The sequence below is a fragment of the Hirundo rustica genome, chromosome 12 (assembly GCF_015227805.2).
Source record: "Hirundo rustica isolate bHirRus1 chromosome 12, bHirRus1.pri.v3, whole genome shotgun sequence".
NCBI lineage: Eukaryota > Metazoa > Chordata > Aves > Passeriformes > Hirundinidae > Hirundo > Hirundo rustica.
The window spans coordinates 7,045,470-7,067,814 of NC_053461.1; the positions used below are offsets into that span (position 1 = coordinate 7,045,470).

The window sequence follows — 22,345 nt, forward strand, 5'->3', positions numbered from 1 at the left end:
CCACTCTCAATAACACTTTAAAGCAGTTAATGCAAAAGCATCTTCGTGTAGCACAATTCATTTTCCATCTTTCCCTTTTATTTGCTTATCTGCCCCATGGTCGTAAAAAGAAGGCCTGAATCGCCTGATTGATAAGGACACATAAGAATTTCTTCCCTGATGCCCAAAAATAACATTTAAATATCAGCCAGGAGGTAAATAAGTAGTATGAACTCCATTATTTATTTCAGTCTGCTTTTTGAGTAACATCCCAGTTGCAGACACTGTGTAAGCATTGTTTTTGCTGAACTGTCCTTATGCAATTCTTGGTATTACTGATTCATAATGTGGAAGCAATAAAGGGAAGCTGCTGATTGAATGCAACGTTACAGGCACCATATACTCCATTTATCACTGAGCTGATGTACCAGAATCTGAAAACACTCATTGATCCAGCCTCGGTCCAGGAGAAGAACACTGAGAGCATCCACTACCTCATGCTCCCCCAAGTCAGGTAAGAGGCAGCCCTTAGATGGCAAAATTGAGGTTTGGTTGTTCGTTGGGGGATTTTTGTTCATTTCTGGGGTTTTTTTGGTTTGTTTTTTCATTTCACAGAATAATGCTCCCTCAGTTGTGTTTAAAACTGCATAACAAGAAATCAGATTGCTTTAATAATGTAAATATTCCTTTGTCTCTTAAAAAACATTAGGATGCTAGTGAACATGTTCTTTTCTAGGAGCACAGAATGTTTATATTTTGATTAAGATCTGATGAATTTTAGTCCCTTTGCTATAGAACACTTCCTTTGCAATGCACTTCACAGTCCACCCTCAATTTTAGCTGGGAGTTTTCCCTCCATATTTTGGCAGCAGATACATGTTAGCTTAAAAGACTGGAGATAGGAAGGAAAGCAATTAGGAGGAATGCTTGTTCCCAATTCATAGTATTTTCTTATGGTGGCAGGAATATCCTTTTTTAATTCCTCAAACTGTGTGTTGGCTCAAAGCTGTAGTGCCTGACTGAGAAAGGCCCTAAGGATCAGAGAGGTCACTGGTATTGCAGTGGATTAAGTTCCTGCATTTAGTTCCTGCAGCACTGTGTGCTCTGGCTATCTGAAAATAAGAGAAACAACTTCCCTTCAGCATTGCGGCTCAGCGTGAAAACCCTCAAGGACAGGGGACCTGACCTTGATACTTTACAGTTTAAAATGTAAACCTTCTCTAACGGTGTATCTTTTTCTGGCTGCTGCATGCTTTGAGGAGGGTGTATGGTTTTTGTGAGAGTTACTGCAACAGGGAGCTGGGGATTGACATAATGATGGTGCTGATTTTCTGTTCCCTGGGCAAGTGCTGGGAAGAATGCGTAATCAAGGAATGCCACCCTCATCAGGGAGCTGCCAGGAACAGGTTTGGGCTCCTGTAGAAAGGAGTCAGGGAAGGATGGGGAGTTGTTTGCAGGGACTCAGTTCAGGCGTGAGCTTAGCACAAGCATTTAGAAGTGGCTTAGTCACTCTTCACTGCAGTTAGTGCTGACTTGCTGCTGCATCATGCAAGTGTGGGATGCATTTGAGCCCTGCACCGCTTTTCTCTGTATTGCATTTTGTTAGGGTTTTTGTCTGCTACTGGTTTGTGGAATTTATTGGATCCCCTGAGTATCAGTTGTTCCCTTGGCCTATAGAAATAAAAGCCTTTTCAAATCCAGAGTATTGTTGAAGTTGGAGTTTCCCTGGGAGTTGCAAAGCATATCACTGCATTTACTTTGAAAGTTTTCTGATACAGCGTAAGGACAATATTGTCAATTAACAGGAGGAGAGATTTGTGGATGCAGTTACAGAAAACACCACTTTACCAGTATGGTGAGTGCAGATAGAGCTGAAGGACTTGGCCACTTTCACAGCTGAGCTTAACTCAACACCTGTGTTAAAACCCCTCCGAGGTCCTGCTCAGTTGCTGAGTGTCTGAACAGATGGGTTGCATTAAATTCTGTGGATTTGCATTCTGTCTTTGAAAAATACTCTCAATGTTGTGGCTCTGCAGTGTTGTTCAGTGATACTGAAATTCTGTCACATAATCCTGTAGGAAGCTTTCTGAGAGCAAAATACTACATCTTGTAATTTCCACATTTCCAAGTTGTTGGAGAATCATCCTCAGGGACTGATTTTTGGAAGAATAAAAGCTTCAAAAGGGGTAGAACCAACTCAAAACCTTAATGCTGCAATGGGCATATTTCAGCTCGAAGTTTTACTTCACCAGCTCTGTTTTTCTGGCCAGTCCTTACTGGAGTTGTGGTTTTCATCCCAGTACTTCTGCTCCTTAGATTACAGCAAGTATCTGTGTTCATTTCATTTGATTCATATCTGTCTTTTTAAGCAATTCCTCTGCTCTTGCTTTGATACCTGAGTGGTCTTAAAGGAGCTGCCCAATTAGTGCATCTACTCAACAAATCAGGAAAAGCACGTTATCAGAACATTTCACTGCTTGTACATTTGAAACAAGGTGTAAATGTTGACTGCCTCAAAAAAAAAAAACAAACCCAAAAGCACCAGAAATTCAACCCAAATCCTCTCCCTCCCCCCCCCCCAAAATGCCAAAAGGCAAAAAAAAACCCCCATCCAACCCTGCCTTGCCTCAAAATGGAAGGCTGTTAAAATAATTGAGCCAGGAAAGATGTTAAAGCTCTAAAACATCCAGCTCAAATATCTCCAATTTCTGAGAAAGATGACAAATCGAGATCCAGTGAATTGTTACAGGGAATTAATTGTTGCTCTAAGTACCCTATTTATAATATCTTTCTGCATCTTCTTTAGGATATCATTAATGTAAATTATACTTTTTATTGGCTATTACTAGAACAGGTTGCATGACTCAATCCTCTGCACCTTGTGAGAGGTGCTAACAAAAGATGTAAAAAGAACTCTGGTATTTGTTTTCAGCAAGTTATTTCCTCCTCATCTTCTCCTCAAAGGGAGAGGAAAAGCCTGTTTGTTCATTTTTCAAATTGCCCCAACCAGGGCATAATTGAGTCTGTTGCAGGAAATGTCAGAAGAAGGGGGTTAAAATGTTTTCAATCTGCTCAAAGAGATGTGATGAAAATGAAGCAATTTTAATGTTTCCTTTCTAATCTAGGGAGGATCTCATCGACAAAAAAATTGAGAGTGCTGTTTCTTGTTTGCAGTCTGTGATTGAGCTGGGACGAGTTATCAGAGACAGGAAAACCATCCCAGTCAAGGTTAGAACTCCTTACATCTCCTGTCCTACCCTGGGAATGTGTAACAGCTTTGTAACTTTGGGATGAAACTGGGGAAACAGAATGGTTAACTTTCTGCTTTGGGGTTTTTTTTTCCCCCCAGTATCCTTTGAAAGAAGTAGTAGTTATCCACCAGGATCCAGAGGCTCTGGAAAACATCAGGTCTTTAGAGAAGTATGTACTGGAGGTAAGAACATCGTGTTTGAGGGGATTGTGTCTGTTGGTTAGCTGAACAACCTCCTCTGCTGACCGTATTAACAACTCACAGGTGAATTGAATTTCCATGTTATGAAAGGGAATATCAGTGGGTGATGTGCCAGTCAGTTTAGTGTTGGGAAATACTTAATCCTACAAACTGTTTGAGGCTGTTAAAATTTGACCCGTTTGCATTCTCTAAAGCCATGAAATCCATCTCCAAGGATTAGTGACACAAAATTCTTGTTCTGTTCCCACTAAGCACTGGCAGCACAGGATCTGAGGGGGTTTTCCCTTGTGCAGAAATGGTGTGGCCCTTGTCCTGTGACTGTTCTTGGCAGGTTAAGGGTTCTTTCTTCCCTTTAGTGAGGTATCTGTAATAGCAGATCTGCTCCCGTGTTTAAAATATGCCGTCCATTTCATGGTTGAGGTTGCTGTTGTCAAGGTCAGCTGCTTTACCTTGACAGAGAGAACAAAAATGTGCATCTTCCCAAGGAGGATCAGCTCACCTCACTTGTCTTGGTGAGGGCAGCCATGTCAGTCAGGGAAATCAGGAGATGAAGCACAGGAGGACCTCTGAAACTTGTGTTCTATATCATTACAGCAACACCAGCTTTCCCCAAGCCTACATACACATCTAAAAATTCTGCTGGGGGAATGAGCACTGGCTCAGGAAGTCACAGCTCAGTGCACAGGATCTCTACATCAGTGCTGCATGCTGCTTGCTTTTAGTTACTGTGGGAGTTAAATGCTTAAGAATTGTTCACTAGAGGAATTTTAATTTAAAAACTAGTAATTGATTTGCAAGTGGGACTGTAAAGCTTTTCTGTCATGTTAGCTTATTGATTATTGCTCTTAGACTTGGCAGTTATGATCCCTCTCTTCAGAGCTGCTGTTACTATTAATTATAATTCTTTCAATATCTGAATCTCTTCAATAGCAGAATTCTGTGAACTTTAGGCTGATGTCTGTCCCATTTTTTGGATCTGAAAAATGAATTTATAAATCGTAGAGAATCCAGTTTTATGGGAGATGAGGTTTGCTTCCTCAAATTACTTCTAAAAGACTAGTTGCTAAAATCCGTTGTCAGCTTCTGCAGCTAATGAAAGGTAACAAAAGAAGCTAAAAATTTTTAAATTATTATGTAATTGGATTGTACATTAGTATGTTTTGATTTGTATTCCTTTGCTACTGCGGACAAAAGTGTCTCTTCTGGAGACATGAATTAAAACAAACTCAGGTGCCTTTGTGGAAGCACAAACACAAAGTACTGTCTATTGTCCTGGTTTTATTATGTGTCTTAAAATTCAACAAGCTGCTGCTGGAGCTTAGTGTGTGTTTTATTGTGCTGCATGGCAATCAATCCTGTTGTTTACTGGATGGTGCAGAGCTAAAGAGGTCAGTGATTACAGGCAGGCTGGGCAGCATTGCTTGGGCTGCATTTGCAGCTTTGTTCATCAACCTCCTGCCTATTCAGAGCTTCAGAACCTTCAGTGATTGCCAGGAGTAAATTTGCAGATGCCAGAGGTAATGGGTAAGGAGAATTACACCATTTAATTTCGTGTAGTTGCTGACAAAAGAATTGGAAAGATGTACTTGTCAATTCTTCAGAAATTTCATTCATCGCTTTTGCAGAAGGAGCTGGAGTCTTTGATCTGCAGTGCTGCTCTCTCATCTTCAGAACACAGAAAGTCATTTAAATAAATGGATTTTAATATTAGAACTTGCCAGATTATAGAGTTGTCATGCAAAAATAACCAAGCTCACAAAATGAAGTAAACCCAGAGGGCTTTTAGCAACTGGACACATTTGCATTTTATTCATTTCTATTTGAGGCCTTTTACAAGCCTGGGTCAGGACTTCTCTTCCCAGCTGCTTCCAGGGAAAGGTTTTCTCTGAGTAAATTTGACTCTGTGCTCAGTCAGAAGCTTGTTTCCACCCAACCTTTGCATTCCCTCCAGCCCCCAGCCCTGTGTAGGGCTGCTGGAAAACAGAAAATTGACTTCTCCATCAAACCCGGACCGAGCCTGTGATGGGGCTGAATTACGTGACAAAAGAGCTGTGGCTGGGAGGCCCAGCAGTTCTTCTTTTCTTACACTGTTACATAATGAGTACTTACTTTCCTTTTCAGGCTGCCTGCTTCGAGAGCCCAGCCCAGCTGAAGCACAGCATTTGTGACATTTCTGTCTCTGCTCTGAGGACTGGGCTTAGCTGGGGCACGTGGCACCAGCTGAAGGCCCTTGTATGTTCAGGAATTCCATGGACAGCTCTTCCAGCTGGTCATGGGAAGGGCTGGTTGCCTCAGTATGTCCACGTGAGACTTGAAAGATGTGCTAAGGAGCTAATTTTGAGTAATTAGGAAGATAAAAATTAAGAATTAAAATAATATTTTCAGTCAAAGCACTGAGACTGATGTAAACAGACCTAAGATACAGATTTTTTTTGTTGTTGTTTTTGTTTTTCAAAGACTCATTTTGGGTTTTTAAATGCATAATGTGTACAAAAGAATTATTTCCTAATCTAATTAGTACAGAAGACTTGTCCTGCTGGAGTTGGCTTCTCTGTGATTTATCTAATCAGGCCCAAAGTCATCTTTCAATTTGCACTGTTTTTTGGATTATTGTTTCTTTTCCCCCATGAGGTTGTCATTTACAACTCGTGGGCTCGTTTCCAGCAGCACCCCATTGAAACTGAATTTCTGAAGTGCGTAATTTTCATTAGATTTCCTAAAAGATATATTAAATAAAATTAGATTCAGTTGTGTTCTTGGCTCCTCATGTCACTAGGACTTCCTAGGGAATTAGGCTGTGGCTCAGAGGTTGTATTTAAGCATTATTTCTCAATCCAAATGTTTGGCTACTTGCTAGTCCTGTCATGCTGATGCTGCCATTTACTTCTGCTTCCTAAATGCCTTGGAGCAGCTTGTTTGCCAAGTGCACGTGGTGATGCTGTAGCGTGGGGATGGGAGCTCTGAGCACCATCCTGTGGGCATTAAACACCAAATGCTTCAAGTGTTGGGCGGCCTGGCAGACAGAACCTGCTGGATTGCAGTGAAATGTATGTGCGGGTCTGTCTCTCATGTTTTCCAACCTGTCATATCCCCCTTTGGCTTTCTTCTCTCCAAAGGGTTCCAGCCTTGGTCTTTCCTCATGTGAAAGCTACGTTATCCTCTCAGTCAGTTGTGTAAAACTTCCCACAGCACCGCTATGTTGCAAAAATATCTGCACCTGCAACTCAGCAAAATGGGCACACGCATTCCTGCAGTGCCTGGGCCCCCTTCTGAAGTCCATGCTGGTTTTATAAAGCTGTTTTGGATGCAGGGCACAGCCAGAAGCTTTTCTGAGCAGGCTGGTTTTATGTGCAGTGAAGGGCTGGAATGAACAGGTAAGAAGGAGACAAAATGATGCCATTTTGTACAACCTCAACCATAAAATGGTCCGTTATGGTTTCCTGGCTTGATGTGTTCTGAAAGAACTGTTCCAGCAGAATTTTCTCTCCTGAGCTCCACCACTGCACACAGAGGGAACGGGTTTAGCTCTTCAGGCAGTGGTGAGGGGGAAATAAAAAGGGCTGTAGGGGGCTGATGGGAGGTGAGAGCTGTCTGAAACAACAGAGCCTGGAGGCTGAATGTGAGGCTGGGCCCTGCTGCTGAGGCTGGCTCCAGGGTTGGGTTTGTTTGCTCTCCCAGTGCTGGCCAGTGACTCGGTCCATGGAGGCAGCCCCACACCCCGTGCCCCTTGCCCGCAGCGTTGCTGAGGCCATGTCCCGTGTGTGTGTGTCCCCGCAGGAGCTGAACGTGCGGGCGCTGACGCTGTCTGCGGACAAGGCCAGGTACGGCGTGCGCCTGCGGGCCGAGCCCGAGCACACCGTGCTGGGCCGCCGCCTCAAGGGCGCCTTCAAGCCCGTCATGGCTGCCATCAAGGAGCTCAGCAGCGAGCAGCTGGAGAGGTTCCAGGAGACAGGTCTGTAGTGGGAAAGAGCAAAAGGAGAAAACTCTCCGAGCTGCGGAAAGATACGGGAATGAGGACGTGTAATCATAAAACTGTGTTTCTGTGCTGTGTAGAGGTAGGCCTTAGCAAGCAGAAAAAACATGTCAAGCGAGAGAATAGAGAAGTTTAATGATGAGGCTTTGTGCTTTGTTTATAGAAGAGTGCAAAAAGTTCCCGAATGGTGGGAAGTATGAAACAAGCACCTGTTGTTAGATGTAAGGTATACATGTAGTTTTAATGATTGGTTTATGCAGATGTCTGTAAGCTTTGAACAATTTGCTGGTGGTTAGAAAACTTTTAAAAGGCCTTGAAGCAAAGAGATCTTTGGCTGCTCTTGGCAAGACGTGAGCTGTTGCCGTCTGTTGTTGTCTCACCTTGTAATGAGGCTGATGCTCGAGGAACGTTTCCCAGCAGTCCCATGCAGTTATTTGGAAAAACTGGATCTGACACTCAAGGGTGGCAGGGTATCCTTTCGTGAGCTTAGGGGAGCTTAAGGCCTGCTTCCCTCTTTATTATTCCTATACAGCTGTTACAAGGAGAAAACTGGGGGTTTTTATTTCCAATATTTGTCTGACAGTAAATTAGAAACACTGACTGTAAAATGCTCTCCTGTTGAACTGTTCCTTCCTGTCAAGGGAGGTTTAGGATGGATAATAGGAAAAGGTTCTTCCCCTAGAGGGCATTGAGCATCCCAAGGAATGGGCACAGCTCCAAGGCTGCCAGAACTTCAGGAGTGTTTGGACAATACCCCCAGGGATGCACAGGGTGGGATTGTTGGGGTGTCTGGCCAGGAGTTGGACCCAGTGATCCCTGTGGTCCCTTCCCACTCAGGATCTTCTCTGATTTTAAGTTCTCTTGTAAAGCCAAGATGAAGCAGAGAAGAAGCTTTCTGTGAGACTGAATTGGATTGGAACTGAGTATTTGAGCAGTAGCTTTTATTCTAAAAGCATTCCTTCAAATCCAGAGTTACAATGGGTGTGAATTTTGCAGCTCTATCTATTTAGTGAACTGCTTAAATGGAAATTTGGAGTTGGTGGAGTATACAGGCTATTTTTAAGTTTTATTCCATTCAGATGGTTCCACACAAACAGTTGCTGAAGTGCTTGTGTTTTAGTGAGCTCTGCTGCCAGGGGAGTGCTTGTGTGAAAAACGGGAATGTGGGATAATTCAGTGCTGCTTACTAGTGCTTAACTGCTGTTTGACTGGATTGCACGTGTGTGAAATCTGATACTGGGTTAAAGCTTTCTGAATTTAAAACTGGAGGTTTTACTTGGTTGGTAAGAGATGCTCTCCATCTGCCAACTCTGCAGGTAGCATTGTTGTGGAAGGACACGAACTCCACGGGGAAGATCTCCGTCTCATGTATCAGATGACAGAGGGATCTGCCCAGTTCGAGGCACATTCCGATGCTCAGGTATTTTATTGGTTATTTCCTCTCTTTCTTTTTTGATTAAGGGAAGAGTTCCTCAGGAAGCCACAGGAAAACGGTGAGGTGGAAGCTGGCTTGGGTTTGTTAGTTCAGGTAGTTCAGCACATTCCAGGAGCGTGTGAATCCTGGAGCTGTTCAATACTCTCTCCACCATCGTATTTTGTACGTGAGGAGCTCTCTAAAAGCCACCTGAGCTCCTGAGAGTGTTACTTCCACCTTGTTTCCAGTTTGTCACCTGTTCATCAGTGTTCTGTGCATTTGCTCAGGTTTTGGTGCTTCTGGATGTGACCCCAGACCAGTCCATGGTGGATGAAGGAGTTGCCCGGGAAGTGATCAATCGCATCCAGAAGCTTCGCAAGAAGGTAAGCGATCAGTGGGGTGGGACAAGACATTCTCATTTCCTTTTCAGCAGCCTGGGCAATATGCAGCAGAGACTGCATTTTTAAATTAAATCTGAAGCCCTGCATAATTTACTCCTCATGTATGGTTGTCTGATTGGATTCCCTTGGAAAAACTCTAAAGGATGTGTAGAGAAAATTTTCGTGGGGCGCATTACTTTGGAAAGGATACCTGTGCAGTTAAGGCTACCTAAATTATAGATTAATAGAAAAATCTGTGTTGGAAAGGACCTTTCTTCAGCATACGACTGAAAAACTACAAGTTTTTACCAAAATAGATATTTTTTTACATTATATATATATATAATTTTAAAAATCTATGTAGATTTTTAATATATACATATATATATAATATGTGTATATACACACATGTTGTGGTTTTAAAAATATATATAGCCACACCTATGCAGATTTATATATTTTAATGTTTTTTACATGTATAAAACTTAAGAGAATTTATTTCTGTATAAAATATAATTGGGAAGGAATGTGGCCATGAAAACTCTCCCATGTGTTACTGGATGATTTATTTAAATGTAGTTCTGTAGACATAAGGCCATCATCTGTTTTCACTGTAATGAATATCAATATACTTAATCCTGCCTATACTCCCATGTTTTAAGATTCTCAGTGTTTTTGCAGAAGGGTTGTTTTTTTCTAAGTCTTTTATGGAAGCTTTTAATAACTACTTGAAAAAACACCTTTTTTTCTTATCTTGTCGAGTATTCCTCCCTTGGTTTGTGGTTTTGCTGTCAGTAATGGGGGGTGTGTGTGTGTCCTGCAGAGGAACCTGGTCCCCACAGATGAGATCACGGTGTACTACAGAGCCCTGCCAGAGGGGGAATACCTGGACACCGTCATCCAGCAACACGCCGAGTTCATTTTTGCCACAATAAAGGCAGACCTGAAGCCTTACCCCGTGCCTACCTCAAAGGAAGTTCTCATCCAGGAAACAACCCAAGTAAGAAAGAGAAGCTCTGCTTGCATAGTTCATCTTATTTGCTCGTTACCCAGCGAGCTGCTCCAGTTAAAGAATAATGGTGTCAATATTTATTTGTGGGATAGAGCAGATATTGTTTTCTATCTATGACTTTTATGTATTAGTCTTCTTTGGTTTATAAAGAAAGGAGTTGTGTTCTGGATGCGTGGTGTTTTTGAAAATCAAGCTGCTTGGATACCAGAGTAAATAACTGAGGCTGTTTGTTTGTCTGAACTTAATACACAGTTGATTGTACTTGGATTAATGTATTGTTTGAACAGCCCAAATGTTGTTGCTCTGATTTTTTTTTTTTAGATTAATAGACTTTTGTATTAGAACTTCTCCTTCAAGGCTAAACTTGGCTTAAGACCAACTTGTTTAATATTTAAGGATGTTTTTTCCTCTGCCCTGTGTTGCTGACGTTGTCTGTTGTAAAAGTGTAGTTTCACAGTTCAAATCAGCAGCAATTTCTGTTGTTTTCCTTGATTGCTTCCTCTGACATATTTGATGATCGTTTTTGCCATGTTTTTCCTGAAACTTACTCTATTCAAAAGACATTCCCAGTAGAATTGTGAATGAACTATTCTTCAACGTAAATGTCCTGCTGGACCACAAAGATTAATTTACACAAGAGCGTAGGATCTATCAGGCTTGAAATTTGATGTACAGAATGGCTGGGAAGGCAGGGAATAGCTGAAAGGAAAGGGCACATTTCATCCATTTTAATAGTATTTGTAAAGGAAATGTTTTATCGTTATTAATGACACTTCTGAAGTTGTACAGATTTGAAACAAAGCCCTGTCCGGCCTTTTTCAAAACCATCAGTTTCATGTAGTGGCAAAGAGGGGGAAAACACTTAAGTAAATACTGTGGTTGAGACATCCCTGAAAATCTTAAAAGTTTTTTCTAAGTCCTTATTTGATGCTTCTGATGGACAATTTGATGCGAAGTCAACATCAAATCTGAATTGGAATGTAAAAGCAGCTGGAAATGCAGTGCTGGGAAGCTCCTGTCTGATTGCCTGCCTCAAATCACCTGGACCTGAGCTTCAGTGCTGGTCACTGTTGCTTTCCATGAAAGCTTTCATGCCTGTGTAGGTGTGGTTCCCCCCATGCTTATTTTACTCTTACCTAAATCTAACTTCATATATTTTAGTGAAGAAAAGCATTGTGGAAAGATGAGTGTATTGGTTTAGTCGTAAATAATGCTGCGTGTGTAGAGATGAAATCCTACCCTGACAGCAGGCACCTGACCTGGTTTTTATGGATAGAACTGAGGGCTGTCATCTGGCTGTCAGCAAAAACCAGGCAGCCCTTTCAGTTGTGGAGATGATGAGCTGGTGTGTGACCCTAGGAGAGGTTTGTAGGTCAGGCCCTATATTTGCACAAATGTTGAATTTCAGACAGAGAAAAGCTACAGAAATCTTCACGAAATAACCCTGTTCTGCCAGTCAGTTCTGTGGGGCTGTTGTCAGCTCAATTTAGAGAAATGCAGTTGTCTCATTGTGGGCATCCTGCTGAGAGGGCCTCCTGACACCTTGAAACCTTGGCAGGGAGGGGTTTCAAACAAAACCATGAGCACTGAATTGCTCTTCTTCTCTCTGGAGAGGAGAAGGCTCCAGGGAGAGCTCAGAGCCCCTTCCGGTGCCTAAAGGGGCTCCAGGAGAGCTGGAGAGGGACTGGGGATAAGGGATGGAGGGACAGGACACAGGGAATGGCTTCCACTGCCAGAGGGCAGGGCTGGGTGGGATACTGGGAAGGAATTGTTCCCTGTGAGGGTGGTGAGGCCCTGGCACAGGGTGCCCAGAGCAGCTGTGGCTGCCCCTGGATCCCTGGCAGTGCCCAAGGCCAGGTGGGACACTGGGGCTTGGAGCAGCCTGGGACAGTGGAAGGTGTTCCTGCCCATGGCAGGGAGTGGAATGAAATGATCGCTAAGGTAAAATACCCTCCAACCAATCGACTCCAGGATTCTGTGAGATGCTACAAGTCCTGAGTGCTGAGGGGGTGCAGTTTGTGTGTGGGAAATGGAGGCATAGAAGAACAGAAGTCATGCACTTGTTCATTATTACTTTATTGTAAGGAGTCTCAGTTATAGAATGGTAGAATGGGTTTGGGTTTGAAGATCATGTAGTTGCACCCCCTACCATGGGCAGGAACAGTCACCCCAGAGAAGTTCCTTGTGGAGGTGCTCTGTGCCTGCTGCAGCCTTTTCTGTGCTTATGGGCTTGATGTGCCTCTGAAGTGTTTATCACACACTTAGACTTTTGAATAGACAGAGAGAAACAGACGACTGAGATTTCAGTGCAGCTGTCAAGTGCTTCTTGGAAATCTCTGTTCCTGGGCCTGCAGAGATGGATTGCTTAGGGCAGACGCTTGACTCCGTGTTCTGCTGCAGCCTTGTCGCATTGAGAGCAGTGACATGAGAAAGCCCTTCCTGAGAAATCCTTTCATGGGATTGCATAAGTTAAGTCAGCTGTGGCAGGATCATTGATCCAAATTTCTGGAAGTTACTCAGAGGAGTAACACAAGTCTGCTTATGGAAGGAAATGCACTCTGTCCTTTTTTACATTTACTGTGATTACATTCAAATCATTATTTCTGGGAAATTACCCTGGATTGATTTTTGATACAAGGCTTTAATTCTGAGCTCTTTTCCCAAAGACTTGCTTCAAGCCACAACAACAAAAAAATGCAGTTTATCAGAAACTATTGGGGCAGAAAAGTAGGTACTTGAAAAATGAATTTTGAATTGTTCGTAGAATGGATAAACAGAGAATGGCATTTGTTGCTGCATAAGTGTTTTAACCTACTTTGTAATAAGACTTCAGTCAAGAATGGCACTTCCAAATTTGTCTGTCACCCTTTGGACTGTGTCTCTTTCCAAAGACCATCTCTAAATTCACAAAAAAAAAAAAAAAGGCTTAAATGGTCTTTTAGTCCTAATTGTTCATATGGGTGATTTCTGGATCTTTTCTGGCAGATCCATGTTGGATCTCCTGGTCTGACAGGGTCACTGGTACCTTCTGGTGGTACCAAGGCAGCTGTGACCCAAGGGATTCTCAGTGGTCCCCCAGGGATAGTGGAGGCTTCTCTAGGCAGTGACTGAGAGCAGGGGCATGGGCAGTACTCTGAATTTCTCTGGAGGAGTGCTCCTCTCGGGCAGATTTGCTTTGGGGATTATATTTTGGGGAGGGTGTCATCGCTCCTCACCACTTGTGAAAATCAGGCTGTTTATTCCCTGCTTTCCTGACATCTGGTGCAGGCAGATTCATGTCTGAAGCACTGCCCCTGAAGGAAGATGTGGGGAAAAAAAATCTCTATTTTATGGTAAATCCCATTTAGTATAGCAAGGCAAGATCTTGGTGTTGTTTATTGAAGGAAAATACTGTGCTCTGTTTAATAAAGCAATATTGACATAAATCTGATCTCTCTCTTTCCTCAGCTGAAGGGCTCAGAGCTGGAAATCACCCTGGTCAGAGGAGGGGTGTGTCAGTCTGATGGCCCAGCCTGTGCCTATGTCAACCTCAAAGTTTGTGTCAACGGGACAGAACAAGGTAGGAGTGAACATCCCCAGCTTGGGTTGTCAGGGCCGGTGTGACGGAGGGTTTGGAAAAGGTGTGGTGAGTGCTGGAGCCTGAATTCATTGGAAAGGTGGTGGAGCCTCCCCTCCAATAGGAGCTTTAAATGATTCTTGAAAATGAGTTTATTCAAAGCAAAACCACACCTGTCCGTGATTTCTTGTGAGGGAAACACTCCCGTGGGCACAGGAGTTGTTACTCCTGCTCCAGGGAGAATTTGTGTCTTATCTTTGTGAGGGGTGCACTCTCTGGATTTAGGGCTGTGCTTGAGATTTTGTAGTTTTTGCTGTAGCACTGTGCAGGAGGTGAGGCCTGGATGTGGAGGAGAATGTTTGAAAAGTTCAGATATGAAGTACAGAGATGAAAAGAATACTTAAAACTAGAGAAATAGCCTGACTGTGCCTTGGGCAATGGACATGGGTGCAGTGATGTTGTTACAAGGGTGAGTTATGTATTAAAAAGAGAGAAAACTAAATGCTCTTGGGGAGTTTTTTTCTTGCATATACTGCCAGTTTATGTATGGAAATCAGTGTGCTCCCTGAGTGAGAATGAATCCAGCTGGAAAAACTGGTGACCATCTCAGAGGGCGTAGTCTGTCAGTTTTTAACCAATGTAACACTGGGTTGTACTTTAGTAACGTATTAATGGGATTACTTTGTTAATAAAAGCAAATATAACTTGTACATGATAAATCTGAAATACACATCAGTCCATTGCTCTGTTTCTTTCCCCTTTCCCAGTAAAAAAAATTTGGGAAGATGCAGTGTTGCTGATTTTAATTGGCTTAAAAACTCACTGGAAGTAATTAGAGTCATTAGAAAATCATTAGAACTTGGATATTGCTTCCAAACTGCATTTTAATTTCTTAATTTTGGTTTTAGATGGTGTGTTGCTGCTGGAAAATCCAAAAGGAGATAATACCTTGAATTTCACTGGACTTATAGATGCCGTCTCCTGCATTTTTGGTCTCAAAAATTCCAAACTGACAGTTTTTAATGGAAACACAGGTAAATGGAGTATGACAAGGAAAATTGGAAGTCTTTCGAGTAGCGGCTAGGAGTCATTTACTGTATAATTATTTACTGTGTAATTTATAGCTGCCTAGCTAGCTATATCAAATTGACAAGAAAATGGCTCAGAAAATATTCCATTTTATAGTACTTAGCTTATGAGACTGTGTTTATAGTCACATGAACATGTTTCCAAAAGCTGCTGCTAAATGGTGCTCATCTGTTATCTTGCCTCCATTACAAGTTCTCATCAAGACAAAATATGATTTATTTCAGCATTTCCACTGGGCCCAGGCTATGCTGGATCTTGATGGCGAGCTGCCATCATCCTTTCCATGCTTTCTGTTCCCCAGCGCCTCAGTGGGCAGGGTGAGAACTTGGGCTGAATGCAAACTGTGATCTGTAGAAGAAAAACGTTGCCTTTCCACCCTGGACAACCTTGAGGAGTTCTGTATTTCTTCTTTTTTTCGAAAAAACCTATGGAATACTTTTGCAGCTTGAACTTTGTTAAGGCACAAGAATGAAAAAAAAAAAACAAACCACAAAACCCAAACACTTTAAAAACGGTAATTAGATGGCTACAAAACCTTTTATTAGTGGTTTTTTTTCATGGAAATACTACTGAAACACACCTGAGGGGGAGATACTTGAATTGGCTGTTTTGAGCTGCTGGGGATCACCGGTTCATGTCCAACAGTGACATCTGTAAAGAAGTAGTCTGTGTGTCACTGTTCCCACCTCAGTCCTTAGTTTCCTTACTTGTCCTGTCCTGAGAATATTTCTAGGAGGATTTTGAGGGTTTCCCATCTCGTGTGATCCGTGAGGTCACTGCGATAAATCTTTCAGGTCATGCTCAGCTCAGCTGAACAGTCCTGTCACACAAAAGGGTTATAATCTTTGCTTTCAGTCAAAGGGGATTTAGAGGAGATCCTTCAGTATCTTCCTCAAGTTCCAGTTGTGTTTTGAAGGGGAAAATGGTTTTCCTTGAAATTGTTTTCCAAATAGGAAGGATAACAGCATGGTCTGTGCCTGCAGAGGGGCCTCTGTACTTCTGTTTTTCATTGTCACCACAGATAATAAGAGGTGACCTGCAGAATCCCTGAGGAGTTGGGAAACTCCCATCTCATGAACTTTATAAGTAGTTTGACTCAGTATTTGGGTTTTTTCTGCCATTTATAGGATAAAAAGATGGCACAAATCCATTAATGCTGAAGTCCTAAAGGAAGTGGTGGAGAAAGTTGAAACCTTCCCTCTTCCTCTGCTGTAGCAACAAAGGCTTGATTCCTTTCCATTATTCTTTTCCGTGGCACCTTTGCTCCTCAGGAGTCATTTTGAGACTTCCATCTTGGCATCCTGATTTTCACCTGTCAGTTGGTGTCGGTGGTGTGGGCAGAGCGCTTATTAACCGTATGGAAATTCCCTTGGAAGGGTCAGATTATCAAACTGGCTTTTGTTGCGGTTTGTCACATCTCAAACAAGTGTAGGTCAGCAGATGTGGCTCTCTGGGGAGTCACAGCTCAGGGCACGTGCCAGGAGAACAGTCCTGAAAAGGTGTCAGAGCACAGAACCAGATTCCAGTGTTTGTTTTGGATACAGTCCATCTGCTCTATCTGCCCAGCCTTGGTGTGGATAACCTCAGGTGAGGTCTCCTGGTGATTCCAGGGCCTCTGGGGGCGAGCAGGGGTTGGAATCAGCCGCTGTGTCCGAGAGGAATTGCGGAGAGAGGCCGTGCGCTCCAGACAAGTAATTTCTGAATTGTTCCCACGTGTGTTAATGAAATTGGGACCAAGTAAAACCGTATTTCTGGCTCCTCATTCCCTTCCTGTGGTTTCTAGGGCTGTCCACTTTACTTGCAGTAATTTATTATCTTCTTCTCTAATTGTAATGAGGGTTTCCTTAGGGTTGTGCCGTGGCACAGGATCGGGCAGTTCTTGCATTAAGGGAGGCTCAGATTGATCCTGTCCCTGCTTTTCAGTGCAGCACTGGAATAATGGGATAAACATTTCCTCCCCAACAACCTGTTAAGGTATTTTGAGGAACTGCACAATCCCCAGACAAGGCTCTGGGACTTGTACTGGCCTTCAGAAACTGAAAATAGAATTTGTCTCCTTCTACATTAAAAAAAAAAAATTCAAAGGGAAGAAGCTGGAGTCAAGTCAAGTGGTAAAAAAAGTTGTCTGTGACTTTTTTCCCTCTAGATTGCTGAAAACTCTCTAAACTCTTTCGTTGGGATGCTTGTAGACTTACACTCAGCTTTCATGGAAGTAGCCCATATTGAAAAAGGTTTATTTAAAACACTTTCAATACGTTTATGGGAAGAAATGCATCTGTAGCTCGTATAGGGGTTAAAAAAAAGGAAGAGGCAAGGAAGGTGGGGCAAAAATCTCCCTACAAACCTTTTGATCCATGTCTTATTTCATCTTTATGATTTTCAGATGGCTGATTTTTTTCATCTGCAATTTTTAAAAGGCTGTGAGGCTGTAAGGTACCTTAGAGGAGAGCATTACCACTTAAACCCCAGCTGCAGGGAGAACTGACTTTTAAAGTGATTTTGATGAGCACTTGTAAAATCTGCTTGCCTCCAGGTCTGTTGATATATGTGAAAAAATGATCCATTTTTTCTTGCTCTTAGGAGAGGGTTCTGTGAACAGACTTTTCTGACAGCGCTGTGCCTGAGCTCTTCCCTGGGAAAATGTCAGTGCTCCTGGAATGCCAAGTGCTAATTTGTTAATTGGGCAAACCCCCATTAATGCAGCTCGTGCCTCCTTGCCCTGCATGGATCCACAGGGACGCTGCCAGCTGGGGAATGGCACACTGAGAGTTACTGGCCCCGGTGTTCCCAGCTCTGTCACCCCCTGCTCCCCTGTGCTCTCTCTTCCTGTGGCTTGAAATCGTGCTGGTTTAGTAAAAACTTGCCCCTGGCTCCCTTCCATTGGATGAAATCTTGGTAATTCCTCTCCACTTGTTAATTCAGTAGTTTTCTTGCTTTCCTGAAAATAAAACCACAAGCAAATCCCCTTCCTGTGCTTGAGCACATGCCTGGCACCTCAGACAGGCCAGAGCAGTGTTTGGCTTTTGGTTTCTTTTTTTCTTTAAACCGTTCAACATTTATATACAAATACATAAAAGTTGATATTTAAAATACACATTTTAGACTCTTAGGTGCAGCTTGAGGTCTTTGTCCTTTCTCGAACGATACTGTAAATGCTCCCCAGTGCATCCCACTCTGTTCTGTGGCACTTGACAGAATTTTGAGAGCTTGTAGCTTGTGATTGTTGTTCACCTTTTTGTAGGTTTAGTTTTTTTGAGGGTTTGGGGCTTCTTTGGGGAGCTGGGTGGTCAGTTAAGGGATTATTATTATTATTTATAAGTTTATAAACCTACAAAATGTATACATATATAAATCAGTCTCCATGAGATTCTTTCAGGTGAACTGATAGAAAATGAGCTTTGTACTGCTTAGGCTCCGTGACATGAGCATAGGGCTGCTGTGGAATGAAAACCTGTTGGCTGGAGCTGACAGGTGTGCCTGTTCCATATGGACAGAACACGCAGTTCTGACGAGGAATTAAATGCATAAATTCTCCCTGGATTTCATCTCTGGAGTTCTCTGCAGCAGAGAGTGATGTTATTCCTGTGTATCTTTAATGCTGTGCCCATCAGTGGTTCTGTTTGACCTCAAGGCTCAGACAATGCTGCAGAATTCATTTTTGTCACAGAAACCTCATCAGCTTCTCCTCCCAGCACTTCCAGGGATTTCTTCTGATGCCCTTGGAGACAGGGCTCCCGGTTTGGGTCTGGTCTTCCCCCATTCTCTCCGTCTGCCTGGCTGGATCTTGAGCTGTGCTGGCATTGCACACAGATACTCATGGAGGGGGCTTTATTCATGACCCATGGCTTGAATTATTTTTTCTGGAGTTTAATATATTTAATATTAACAAATACCCTGATGTTGCATAGTAACACATTCCCAGTCTGCTTTGGCCAGGGGGGTCTTGGTGCAAGCAAAGATCGCAGCTCTTTGTGTAATGAGATAGGAATGGTTGGCTTGGGTGGATAATTTCTTGCTTGTTTGACGTTAGCTAACTATTTTTATTGCATAAGTCACTATGTGCATAAGAAATGTTACATAGGAGCTAATTTCCACAGGAAACGAAGCACCCTCTTTGTGTTATTATGAAAACCAAATATTTCTGCACAAATTCCTTTTTTCCAACAGAGAAGCTTGAGGATGGGATTGTGAAAGAGGAGAAGCTGCTGCAGTGGGGTCAGGAGTGAGACAGCCTCCTTGTCAGCTCCTGGGGTGGCCTGATCAGTGTCGCTTTCTGTTGCAGAGCTGATAAAGCAGACAGACCTGCTGGGCCTCAGTGGGAAGACTCTGCACGTGACAGCAGGGTCAGCCCCTGCCCTGCCCAGCTCCCCTGGTGCCCTGCTCTGCCAGTACATCAACTTGCAGCTGATCAATGCACAGCCACAAGGTACGTGGGCTGCTGGGCTGCTCCTTCACAGCCTGGCCTTGCTGTCATGCAGGCTTTGGCCCTTTTCACGTGCTGGTGCACACGTGTAGGTTTCAATTGGTATATGGTGACTTCTTTTATTTTTTTCCTAGTGTGTACTTTCTGATAAAAACAATGTTTATACTTAGCTTTTCTCCCTCTTCTCTTAAGAGAAAAAGGTGAGGCAGTTTAAGATAAGGGGCAGTAGTTAAGCATGAGCCCCTGGCATTGTTTCCCTGTTTCTGACCATCAGCTCACCTGTGCAGCTTGTTGTAAAAGGCTGAGTCTAAAACAGACAGGTTTAAATGAAGAGTCAGCTCTTTACCAGGACATTGGGAACAGCCTGTGAGACATTTCTTAGTGCTGTTTAAAAGCCAAATGAATTATATTATTCACCTGCTCTGGGGTGTAGAGATGTGTGTGTATAATTCTGTTTCCCAGCTGCTAATCTGGTGCTCTTAAAGCTCACTTGGGAGCAGCCGAGTTGTTTCTGTAACTTCCTCTCTGACCCTGTGCCTGGTATGAACCCTTTCTGACACTACTGAGAGCTTGCAGGAGCCAAAAATTTGATTTTTACAGGGGGTTTGATCATCAGTAGGTGCTTGGTGAGTTTCTGCATGAAGTGGTTTCTATGTCCTGTTGAAATATTTCATGTTTTCCAGACTCTCTTTTGACCTGTTAACCCATGTAAAGAAGTTTTCTTCTGTTGGTCAAGCTGTCAGTCATCACTTACATTTCTGGCTCTATAATTCATGAACTTACAGAAATACCACAGATACTAACTTTTTTCTCTCAGTACCATGAAGAAATAGAGATGGAATGGAAGAAGAAATGCTAAATTTCAGTTTACCCAGATAAATTATTTCCTTTCTTCTCAATAGTGACTCAGCTGTTTTATCTTGTCCAGAATGCCAAAAAGGAACAGTGGGAACTCTCCTAATGGAAAACCCTGTTGGTCAGAATGGATTAACCTACAAAGGGCTTCTGCATGAGGCAGCAAAAGTTTTTGGGCTCAGGAGCAGGAAGCTAAAGTTGTTCCTGGATGAAGCACTAACTCATGGTAAGCACAAACCTTTGGTTTGCTCTTCTGAGGATCCTTGGAAGTTGTTAAGGAGCAGCTCATGTAACCTGAGATCCAGTTTAATTACTATATCCACACTGTTCACACACAGGTCTAATTTTGCCCAGTAATTCAATATTAGCATAATAAAATCCTTTAAGCAAACATACAGATTTAGAAGTTCTAAGCCGTAATGCATTCATGAAATGGCCAAGGCAAGTTTGTGTAAAAGCTTTTCCCTTCTGCAGTAAAGGTCAGTCAGCAGTGGGAATGGCACTGCCCTGCTGAGTGATTGAACAGTGAATCCCCTCCTGGAAGTGAGCCTGCAGTAGGAATATTGTAAGAATCTGTTTAAACTTGTAACATTCATGTTGTTGCATTGTCTTGGAGAATTGGAGCGGGTGGAAAAGAGTGTTGGATCTCTGTTAGAGCAGTGTGGGTAGGTCAGACTCGGTAGGGCACAGCCATTTGTGCAGCAAGAAGCTTCAGCACATGCTCACAGGTCTGAAATGCTAAAGAACCCCTCAAACCCCCACTGACATGGGAAACAAAAATCTCAGATTCATGAGGAGGGTGTGACTGAAACCAGAGCCACCAATGGTGCTGAAAAATTGGACCCGAGTGATTTGGGACTTCATTTGACAGAGAGAACGGTTTGGAAACTGCATGGTAAAAAACCTAAACAGCTCCAAACAGGGATTCCTACATTCAGGAGAATTTAGCTCTCTGAATGAAACGATGCCCAGGGTTCTGTCTGTCTGCAGTGTATCACTGTGATGTGGTTTATGAGCTCTTTGGGAGGGATCCATGACATTTATTGGCTTATCACACGTTACCTGTCCAGAATTTGGACTTCCTGCTCCAACTGCCCATCTCAGGGTGGGCTGAGCTCCCTCAGGAGGGGCTGTCAGTGGTGGGGAGGGCAGGAGGGGCAGCTCTAGTGCAGCTGCTGAGAACTGGGGTCACCCAGGTCTCTCCAGAGGATTTAGGTGCGATACACTGGAATCTGAGTAAGGAGGGGGTTTTGTTGTGGGTTTTTGGCTGTTTGGGCTTTTTTCAAGTTTTACTTCATATGACGTGAGGTACACACCTTGTTATTCCCAAGCCATTTTTGTAACTCACATGGATCTCAGATGCCAGTGAAACTTTCTGATGATAGTTTGAGCAAATGCCAGAAATAATGTGGTGAGTAGTGTTAACAGAGAACTGGAGCCTGGAGTGTTTCAGCACCAGGGATAAAAACCAAGAAAGTGAACTACATTTGGTTTGCATAAACTAAAAGATATTTTTGTGTGCAGCCTTGCCCTCCTGGGGATTCAGGCACTCAGGAACAAGGGATGCTAGTCACAGTTCCTCTTCGGTTCCTGTCACTGGTACAGAACCAGATGATTCTGTTCAGGCACTGGAATAACCTCTGTAGGAAACTGCAGAGCTTTGAAAGAGGCAAGGAGCTGACAGGACAGGAAAATGTACAGGCAAAACAGCCTTTAAGGCTCAGTTGAAGTGAGGATTTTTAAAATGTCTTCACCTGAAAGGGAAATGGATTAAATCACTGTAACACTTGTAGTATGGATTCTCTAGAACTGTTTAAACTTTAATAAATGTGTATGAAGTGACAGTTCACAGTGATGTGAAAGATCAGATTTGATAACTCCTCCAAGGCCAAAACAACTGATTTGGTCTCTTTCAAATGCAGAACACAGAGAGGTTGGTCCCAGAGGTTTATTTGTGCAGCTAGTGCCTTGTAGCCACACTTCTATCTCAGACTTGATTTGCAGCATTCACCTCCTCGAATAACATTTTTTAAGTTTAAACCCTGGCATAGCTGTATTTTATCGTCTCATCTCTTTTTTGTATGATAAATAAGTGCTGCATATAAAACACTCTGATGCCTCTAGAAAACATCAGGTCAATTAATGTTTATTGTTGCAGCTTTGTAATCCCCTATTCATCTTCTGATCAATCTGTTCAAGGTCTTACCTTCAGA

General features: G+C 42.9%; 1 protein-coding gene across 3 annotated transcripts in view; it reads left to right on the forward strand.

Moving 5' to 3' along the window:
- Nucleotides 1–22,345, forward strand: part of IARS1 (isoleucyl-tRNA synthetase 1) — a 92,974-nt gene that overhangs the window by 68,053 nt on the left and 2,576 nt on the right. For 2 of the 3 annotated variants that reach the window (XM_040075987.1, XM_040075988.2), the window contains exons 24-34: nucleotides 372–493; nucleotides 3,105–3,207; nucleotides 3,329–3,412; nucleotides 7,208–7,382; nucleotides 8,720–8,823; nucleotides 9,105–9,200; nucleotides 10,021–10,197; nucleotides 13,657–13,768; nucleotides 14,674–14,799; nucleotides 19,137–19,280; nucleotides 20,206–20,489. In XM_040075987.1, the coding sequence (XP_039931921.1) occupies nucleotides 372–493; nucleotides 3,105–3,207; nucleotides 3,329–3,412; nucleotides 7,208–7,382; nucleotides 8,720–8,823; nucleotides 9,105–9,200; nucleotides 10,021–10,197; nucleotides 13,657–13,768; nucleotides 14,674–14,799; nucleotides 19,137–19,280; nucleotides 20,206–20,489 (1,527 nt within the window). Of the gene's footprint in view, nucleotides 1–371; nucleotides 494–3,104; nucleotides 3,208–3,328; nucleotides 3,413–7,207; nucleotides 7,383–8,719; nucleotides 8,824–9,104; nucleotides 9,201–10,020; nucleotides 10,198–13,656; nucleotides 13,769–14,673; nucleotides 14,800–19,136; nucleotides 19,281–20,205; nucleotides 20,490–22,345 lie in introns of those variants that run through there. The other variant, XM_040075989.2, reaches the window with a different exon arrangement.